Raw genomic sequence first — 10000 nt, 5'->3', positions numbered from 1 at the left:
TTTAAGTTCGTATTTTTATCATTTCTTATTTATAGACCAGTGATTCTGAATGGTCGCTGGCCCCTTGCATGCCTTAATAGCTGGGATGTCCAAATTTAAAAGTTTAGAAGCACAAAATTTATAAATCTTAAAAGATTGTTTGTTAAAATTGGCCTTACCATAGTTTGAGTTGCATGTTTTTTGTTTTTTTGTTTCTGTTTGATATTGAGAAATGTATATGACATAGGATTAAGATTTTATTATTATTTTTTTTAATTGTCTTTCATGTTGAAGGTGAAGCAGCTCTAGACATAGGTATTCTACCATTAACTAGAGAAAATCTTATTTGATGTCACTTGTTAGGACTTTGATGGAAACTTTTAGAAATTATGATTTTTTTTTTTTAACTCATTACATAATTTTTATTGTTTTTGGTAAGTATGAAACTCATTATGTAAAGCCATTGAATCCATGAAAAAGCTACTGTTGTAGATTATAGATAGAATTTAATTAGTAATTGTTTTGTCCATTAAATTCCAAAAGAGTATAGAGTACATGCTTAGACGGTAGTATGTTTTATGTAATTTCAGTTGTAGAAATTATGTTACATGTTACGCAGAGCAGTGTTTTTTCTTTCCTTTCATCAGGTGACCAGATATATGAATCATTGTTTTGCTCACTGATTAATTTATTTACATTTTGATTTGCAAGATACATAAATGCATATGTAAACATGCTCATGCACGCACACACGCACGTGCACATGCCCGCACACGCACACGCACACGCACACGCACACACACACACACACACACACACACACACACACACACACACACACACACATATGCTTTTTAATTTTGTATTGGCTCACACTTGCAAATAAATTGGAATCTTTCTCTTCTCTTATATCTTTCCTCTTCTTCTGCTCACCCACCCTCCCTTCTTATATTTTCCTTTCTCTCTCTCTCTCTCTCTCTCTCTCTCTCTCTCTATTTCTCTCTCTATTTCTCTCTCTGTCTTTCTGTTTCTTTTTCTCTTTCTTTCTATCACTTCCTCTCCCTTTCTCTCCCTTTCTCTGCCTTCTTCCCTTGTTATCCTTTTCCCACTCTTCCTCTCCCTGTTTCTCCTTGCCTCGTTGTTATCATTTATGCGACTGCAAACACAACAGAGTCTGATTTTGACTTAGCTTCTGAAATACCAATTAACGTGATTGAAAAGCTGCTGCTCTGCTGCCTTTGGCCCAGACTTGTCCCGGGGCAACCTCTCGGCCCAGAGACCTTCTGTGTCAGTGTAAACTAGTTCTGGCGAGCACCGCCCTCCAGTCCTAGCTCATAAGAGGAGTCCTTGGGGACATTTCAGATGACGCCGGATGCCAAAGGCGTCCTTCGGAAATACCAGAGCGAAGATGCCGGTATTGGCTCCCTGTCCTCAGATGACTCTCACCCTGTAAATGGTCCCTCCTACACAGCTAGTCCCCATGCTGATAAAAATGTGCGTGTCCAACCGTAGTAGGTAACTCTTAGTCCAAAGAATGACGCGGGTGTTTCTCCCGACACTCAGTCACTTTGTCAACAGAGTTTATGTCCCTGTGAAATAACCATAGTTTTACATGTGTGCGTCCTGTGTGGTGTCCTTTCTTTCACCCGCTCTCCCTTACGTGTACAGTGTGTCAACTTAGTTTAACTTACGTGACAAAATGTTCTTGTCTAACCCTTAAAAAATGAAAAATGGCAATTTTCTCTCTCAGGCACGTGTGCATGTAGGATGAAACTTTTCAAAAGAAAATGTCCAAATTATCTATATTCAAAATATCCAAAGCACTATATGTTGAGCTGGAATTATTGTGTCTAAAAGTCAACTAAAAATAAGTGCTTCTCCCATCCTGTCTGCACATGAAGCTTTGAACCTTGCTGTCTTTCAAGGGTTAAATCCCCCATGTGAAATAGTGTGCGTAGGAATTTCATAGAGTGTGAGTATCATGCATGAAAGGCAGGTCAATTAAAATTTTCTCTTAGTATAGCAATTGTTGTGTGTTCATTTATTTGTTACAGATAAATGGGGAATATTATTTCTTTTATTCATTGCTATTATTCATCAATCATTGGTATTTTTTGCAAAAGATTTTGAGCTATATTTAACTCTAAGGATTCATCACTGTTCCACCAGTCTCTGCTTCTTTCTTATTCTTGGTAGTGTGCATGAGGAAAGGCCATTTTAAGTATCTTTTTAAAGATTAGATTTTTTTTTCTGAAGTTCTTATTTTGTAACTCTTGTTGGTATTATTAGGATTATTGGTATTGTTATCAAGTTTATTGTTATTATTATTATTGTTGTGGTTGTTCTTATTATATTTATTATTTATAGTATTAATGGAATTAATGTTGTTATTAATAGTAATGATGGTGTTATTGTTAAATTACTATTATTGTTATTGGACTGAAACTAGCAATTATGCTAATAGCATTCAAGCAGATTTTACACAGGTTTGAAAATGGAATTTAACTATTATCTTTTCTGGAAAGAGTTGATACTACTAGCATTTTTTAGTAATGATTAATTTATGTATCAGTTAATCATTTGAGTTTCGATATGAAGGTCAGTGCACTGCGTCTTTGTCCCTAGCACTTAAGCCTTTTCACTTTACGAAAAATAACTTAAGCATTTTCAAGATAGTTATCCTCATCCCTCTGTTCAGGTATTTTTCCCCCTATGGTTCCTTTGGTCTTGCCCCTCTCTCCAGAACTGGACCTGGAACTTTTGGTTTAGGAGTATAAGCTTTTGTGAAATCCACAGCTTGGGATCCTAGTGGTACGCTAGGTCGAGTGTGACCAGCTTGGGTTGTCACGTTGGCATGATTACAAAGACTTGGAATGGCGCGTTGGCTTTGCTTGGACCTTTGATTGCTCTGTAGATTACTTGCTGATGGATAAAGCATTGTGCTTACAGATCTTTTTGAGTATTACAAAAGACGGAAAGAAATGCACGAGCACCGTGTTATGACCTTTTTTTTTTGTTGTTGTTGTTCTAATGCTGTTGAAAAAATATGAATAAGAGTTAATTGAATTGTTTATTTTACTGGAATGAGGAAAGGAAGGAAAGAAAGTGGGAAGAGATGAATTGGGTTGATGTGTTTCTGAGTGAGTGAAATAGTGTCTGATCTAAGTATCTGTAAAAAAAACTTATCAAAGTCACTTTTTATGTTTAACTAATGAAGCTTTGTATTAACAGACATCAGTGAATGAGGAGTCGAGCATGGATGAAGACAGTTTCTTTGAGCTCCTCTCCAGGTTCCAGAGCAAGCGCATGGACGACCAGAGGTGCACACTCTCCATCGACAGCAACAAGGAGAACCAGCCAGAGCAAGTGCATCAGCCGGTTGCGCCCCGAAGGGAGGCTGGGTCGGTCTCGTCCACGGGCTCGACCAACGGCACGACGACTCCCTCCGATAGTGGTGCGAGTGAGTGCTTTCACAGAGGTTCATTTTGTGAGAAGAATAGAGTCTTTGGCTTACTTTCGTTGCCATTGTTGTTTTCCTCTATCCTTTGTCTTCTTAAAGATGCGTTTGACATTGTTAGCTGAATGTTATCCCCCTGGCACCAGGATCCTGGTGCCCTCTCATCTTCCCAGACCTAGGCTCTTATTTTTGGAATTTCGTTATTCCAAAAAAATACATATTATTTATCTTAGCTCAGTCGCACTCAGCCTCTTCCCGCAACTGCAGGTGCCACACCACTGTCAGTGAGTGTGGCGCTCTTTCAAGTTAAATCATAAATTTTTCAAGTTAAATCCCTAAACATCCTCAGACATGAGCCACATCTTGTAGTCAAGTTTATATAGCTGGAGGAGAAAAAGAAGCAAATTCAGTCCATCATCATTGTAATTTTATGCTATGAAGTAATGTTTCAATTCTGCATACGTGTTTCTTGGAAATTTTCTCTTTGAAACTCTGGAAGGAGAAGAGTTAACAAATTCACCGTGAAAGCATTTGGTTGAAAGGTCAAGAAGGGACAGACAGTCTGATTCACTTATTCAAATAGATGATGGTAGATACAAACAACGTGAACTTAGTTTTTATCTCATTGTAGTTTCCTAAGAGAGCTCTTTCTATTTTGAGTTCCTGAACTTTTAAAAATTATTGTCAATTTTTTTTTTTATGGAAAAGGACTACTGCCTTTGACAGGGGTTGACAAAGTTGGGCAAGTTATTGTAAGAACAAAATTGTCCTTCGGGTGCAGTTAATTTTATGGGAATATTTTGCCGATAAGGGCAGGCTAATGAAATCATAAATATAATGACAATTTTTTTTGGTAGAGCAATTGAAAAAAGTCAAAGTATTTTATCAATACAATGTGGTTTCCTCATTTCTTGGATGCTTTGAAAAGCAATTGCAGCAGGGATTGTGCAGGCATTTTCTTTCCAACTTTACTATAGTTTCAGACATAAAAGAAAGTTTGTTATCAACCACTGATGTTTAATTTTTGCTTTTTAACTTATGTTGCTGTGCATCCCAAGCATGCAGTGTCAGTTCTTTTGTATATGATCAATATTTTCTAATAGTTTGTATCCTTAAAAATATCTTGAACTGAATAGAATAATGTTACTTGTTCCAATTTTTCTCCCTAAACTCATTTCTACCATTCTGATCTTGTTAACTTATTACAAGTTTTGGTGAACTTCAGTGCTGTGTATATGTGCATATTTTTCCTCTGAGTGTTAAGTTTTTCCTCACATTTCATACCCACTGTTTCAAGCCGATCTTTAGAAGTACATTGTGACTTATGATCTAGGATATAGGATTTTTTTTTGCAAGTTTTAAAAGTAATGATGTTCTTACTTACATCACATCACCCACAAGGAGTGGAGCTTCCGCCTCAAAATCGTGGTAAGCAGAGAAAGAGAAAGAGACAGATATAAAGTAGAAGTTCTTATTGTTATTATTTGATGTAGTGTTTGTAGCAGTAGAGAAAGAGATAGAATAACTAGCTTTAAAGCCAGTAAATGTATTGACTACAGCTACTTGAAACGTGCTCTAATCTGGTCATACATGTTGTTGAGTCACTAGCCTGCATTTCACGCAGTGATGTTTGCTTTGCGCTGGTTGCTCATTCTGATAAATCTTGTAGATAACTGCGGTGTATTGGAAGAGTTGATGGAGAGCATCGCAGGAATGCAGAGTCGGCGGATGGACGAGCAGAGAGCCTCGTTACCCCAGCTCCCCGGCTTGAACAACCAGCATGCCATTCTGCAGCGCCTGTCTGTTGCGGCGAGCGATTCCACTCCCCTGCCGGACGACAACTTCTTTGATATGCTGATGAGATGTCAGGTAAGGGAGGGAGTTGCCATTATGCATTGGAACTGATGTATATTTGTTTTTGGTTAATACATACCTTCTTTGTTTTTCAAGTGTTCTTCTATTATTGAAAGTTGTAAAGAAAGAGCATGGCTAAATGAGTAGAGCCGGAAAAAGTTAACTTTTTTTTTTCCAATGATCTTCAATCCCCAGTGACCCTGTCTTACATTTCATGCTCAAAACTCCAGCGAAAGTGAAAAGGATCAGAGCCGCAAGACTACGTGGGTAAGAGAGCTAAAGGAAGCGCTAGAACTGTATCCCACTCCCACTGCAGTAGTCAATCAAAGAGGTCCAGGAACCTCATTTGACGCCCTGCCCTTTATACATGTCAGCAGAGATGTCCCATAACCTTGACCAGCAGCCGCTCTGCAAAGCGTATTATTCCGCGTCCTTAAGAGGTCTTCTCGGTGACTGATCCCTGCCTTCCCTTTCAGCAGGCAACCCCACCAGTGCCATTGTAGCCTAAGTACCTCGCGTGCACAAGGATGTACCGATAACTCTCCTCCTGTGCTTTTGTGTGGGATTGATTTATTTGTGGGTGTGTTTCTCTCTCTCTCTCTCTCTCTCTCTCTCTCTCTCTCTCTCTCTCTCTCTCTCTCTCTCTCTCTCTCTCTCTCTCTCTCTCTCTCTCTCTCTCTCTGTCTCTCTCTCCTCTCTCTCCGTCTCTTCTCTCTTCTCCTCTCTCTCTCTTCTCCTCCTCTCTCTTCTCCCTCTCTCTCCTTTCTCCCTTCTCCTTTCTCCCTTTCTTTCTCTCCTCTCTTCTCTCTCTCTCTCTCTCTCTCTCTCTCTCTCTCTCTCTCTCTCTCTCTCTCTCTCTCTCTCTCTCTCTCTCTCTCTCTCTCTCTCTCTCTCTCTCTCTCTCTCTCTCTCTCTCTCTCTCAAAGAAAGAATTATTTGTGTCCCATCTTTGAATTTAATATCTCACAAACAAGCTTTTCTCTTTCTCTATCTTTGAAGAAATTGTTTTTCATTATGGTCAGAGGTTGTGAGGACAAAAGAGCATGTGGGAAGAGTTAATTGTACATCTAACTGTATTGCCATCAGTATGGAGTTTGCTTTCCATATCTTTAAGATTCTGCAGCTTGTGATTCATCTTACAGAATGTCAGCATCAGGGGAAGAATTAAACATTCTGTTGCCAATGTATTTTCAGAAATTTTCGGAACTGTCCATTTATTTCACTGTACATCTTAGTGGGAATGGAAAGTTATGGCTCCAGACACCTCCTTACCCGACTCACTGCAAGTCTGCCCCTGCAGTCTTTTCGTTCATTTTCTGCAGCGTTTGCACGGGGAATACCTGCAAAGAGCACTGATATTTGTCCCTTGGATTTCCTTGCTTGCTGTGAACTCTGAAGTTTGCCAGAAAAATAGAACATTTTCTTGGGAGAGAAAGAGGCATATTGAGCTGTCTCTTAACCTCGTTATCCTATTAATTTATTTGCCCTTTTTGAGAGGAAATAACTAATAGATTATGGCACATTCCTTGCTAGTGTTGTCTTTACATTGCTGACAAGGGAATTTTCAATGGCACTTACAGCTAGTCCATATACTTGTTTTTTTTTTATTCAGGGACGCAAGCAAATTTTTAACAAATGTGTACGTAGATCCATGAATTAAATTGTTTATTTTTCTTATTAAAAGAAAAAAAAGGAATCCTGCTACTGCCTGCCCCTCCTGGCCTAGAGACTCACCCAACTCATAATCCCGTCCACTGAGGCCTTGTTTGAGAGGATAACAGGCAGTGACAGGGACGGCAGCCATAGTCGAGACAGTGCCAATAAATGCCTTCATCCTTCAGAATAAGAGCAGCAGCATCTCTCTCTCCCCTAGGGCTCGCGCATTGAGGACCAGCGCAGCTCCCTTCCGAACGAGGGGCATCTCACCCACTCGGCCCCCACAGTGCCCGACGACGACTTTTTCTCCCTGATCATGCGGTTCCAGTCGGGCCGGTTGGAGGACCAGCGATCCACGATGCCACTGGAGGCCACGCGCAACAGCGCACATCCCACAGCGGATGAGGAGGAGGCCCCAGCCAACGGCCAGAGCGCAGGGGCCAAGGACGGCCTGGTCAGCAGACTGGTCAAAGGCAGAAAGTGAGAGGATCTTGTAGATTATGGGAATACAGTATTTTTTAGGTATTTTTGACAATGTGTATGAATTCAGAAGGAGTGTTTAGAGCACGCGTCTTCTCTCGTGGCGTGTGTGCTTGGTTCAGTCATGTTTACCTGACGTATTTATGTGTAATGTTAAATACTTATGGAGAGTTGAATACTATTATATCAAGGATAAATGTAAAATAAATGAATCTGGTAAAATATAATTATCATCATGTTTATATGGAAAAATAGATGATTAAGATAAGTGTAAGATAAGAAGAGTGTTATCTAACATATATGAAGATTAAAGTTTTCTAAAACCAGAACTGTTATTATTATAAGATAACGCAAACACACACACACACACACACACACACACACACACACACACACACACACACACACACACACACACACACACACACACACACACACACACACACACATATACATATGCACTCTCCCATCCACATTCACACTCGCAAAAAGGTCCAAATACAATGCTAACAAGAAATGCCTATCTGTGCGTCTGTCCATTTTATTTAGGCAGAGGTTTCGTGCACTTGAATTTTGATGCTATTTGGTGCAGGAGTACTATGCCGAGGAGGAGAAGTAGCCCCGAAGGCTCACAATGCTGTCTTTATCCCTTGAAAGACCTGTGACAATCCCATAGTTGTAAGATTTTAGACGTGTCTTTTCAGCGCCACATTCCAGACGTGTTGCTACAAACGAGCTGGTTATCTCTCTCTCGCTGTGTATAGACCTTTTTTTTTTTATGATTATTATTATTTTATTTTTCTGCAAATGTAACAAATTGGATGCTGTTATTAGCAGGGAGAATTGGCCTTTGTTATCTATTTTTATATCAATTTATCTTCATTACAGATAGGATTACTCTGACTTCGTATTTTATCCGATGGTCATAGGTTCAGGCACCAACATAATTGAAAAGATATCCAGTAATTTTTGTTTTTTAAAATGGAAGTAGTTTATATTCATCTGTCTTTCTATCTAGCCATCTAGCTATCTATTAATATGTATATGCATACATATCTAAATATATGTAAATGTGTGTGTGAGTGAGAGTGAGAGTGAGAGTGTGAGTGTCAGAGAGAGAGTGAGAGTGAGAGAGAGAATATGTATATGTATATGCATGTATGTATATATATATATATAAATATGTATGTATATGATAGTATATGTAGATATATATACACATCTATCTCTCTCTCTCTCTCCTCTCTCTTCTCCTTCTCTTCTCCTTCTCTCCTCTTCTTTCCTCTTCTCACACACATATGTAAACATATAAAGTTTATCTACTCTTTTAAAGCCATCTTCATTTATCTGAACTCCCAAGTCTGAAATATTTCCCATTCACCATCCAAGCTTTAGACCATAGATGCGAGATAAGGAGGGTTCGCAATCTGGTAAAAGGCAAGTGCCACAGAAGGCTGCATTCAGTTGTAGCATATCATACCACTGTGTATCCTTGGTGTCCGTTCACGTGAAATCTTAAGGCATACTGTGATCTGCACGGAACTCTTACCTTATTGTCTAGCCAGGCTCTCCTCATTATTATTGTCCTCATTCTTATTGTCTTTTTCACTACTCAAAGTCCTGTTGTTCTATGATTACTAATGAATAATGATTGACCATGATCATGAAATTTGGAATATATAGATATGTTATATATAATAGTCTGTATTTGCAAGAAGCCTTTTCAGACACAAGCAAGCATACAGTCATGAACATTTTAGCGAAAGGGAGGGTAAACTTCACAAAGATATGGAAAGTAGCTTATTACAAACATTATACACATGCAGTTAAGTGGAGTGTCATGTTGCTTGTGTTGAAATGAACTGTTATTTTTGATGAACCTAAGGGGGAACCACATCAACACACGTATGTGCACGCAAACACTGACATTCATGTGCGTGTGCGAATACACACACACACTCACACACACGGACATGCACACATGCACACGCACGCACAAAATAATTGCATTTCTGCAGATCTTGTTGAGATTACCACTTGTTAATTATCTTGAGTTTCTTGCTAGAGGTGTTGATGAGCAAAAACTCTAGGGAACAAAGAGCAAAATGTGACCATCAGTGGTTTATGAGCCAGAATTACTTCATAATGCCATCGGATTTGTGCAAGCAACTTGGGTTAATTAAGGTTCTATTTTGTCAAGCACTGGGATAAAAAATAAGGGAATTATTGCCAGTTAGTGGATCTATTGAATTGTGAAGTGTACACTGAATTTTGAAATTACAGAATATATTGATGTACAGTTATTTACATTTTATTTTTGTATGGATATTATAGCTACCAACTTTGTGATTGCCATTGTCATTATTGTCATTACACATGATTTGAATTGTTTATAACATTCTTTTCCTGATCTGGACTTGAAATAAATCTGATTTAAGAAAAAATGAACTTGTATTCCCCAATTTTCAAAATTTTAGCATTTGGGTAAAGATACAAACATTTGCAGAAGTGTCATAGCATTCTTTCAGTTATATCTAAAATCTGTACAAAATAAAACTGTGTGTTGGAACTACT

General features: G+C 38.8%; 1 protein-coding gene across 5 annotated transcripts in view; it reads left to right on the top strand.

The window, feature by feature from the left end:
* Positions 1–7875, top strand: part of pins (G-protein-signaling modulator pins) — a 133549-nt gene extending 125674 nt beyond the window's left edge. For 3 of the 5 annotated variants that reach the window (XM_086535063.1, XM_043037979.2, XM_043037976.2), the window contains 4 exons: positions 1342–1473; positions 3211–3439; positions 5106–5305; positions 7164–7875. In XM_086535063.1, coding sequence (XP_086391189.1) covers positions 1342–1473; positions 3211–3439; positions 5106–5305; positions 7164–7430 — 828 coding nt within the window. In that variant the 3' untranslated portion in view covers positions 7431–7875. The remainder of the gene's footprint in view (positions 1–1341; positions 1474–3210; positions 3440–5105; positions 5306–7163) is intronic. The other 2 variants (XM_043037977.2, XM_043037978.2) reach the window with 2 other exon arrangements.
* The last annotated feature ends 2125 nt before the right edge of the window (positions 7876–10000 follow it).

The sequence above is a fragment of the Penaeus japonicus genome, unplaced genomic scaffold (genome assembly GCF_977035675.1).
Source record: "Penaeus japonicus unplaced genomic scaffold, GWHDUDI00000001_assembly GWHDUDI00000042, whole genome shotgun sequence".
Taxonomy (NCBI): Eukaryota; Metazoa; Arthropoda; class Malacostraca; order Decapoda; family Penaeidae; genus Penaeus; species Penaeus japonicus.
Note: the sequence above shows the minus strand (reverse complement) of the source record. Positions and strands in the feature narration are given on the sequence as shown.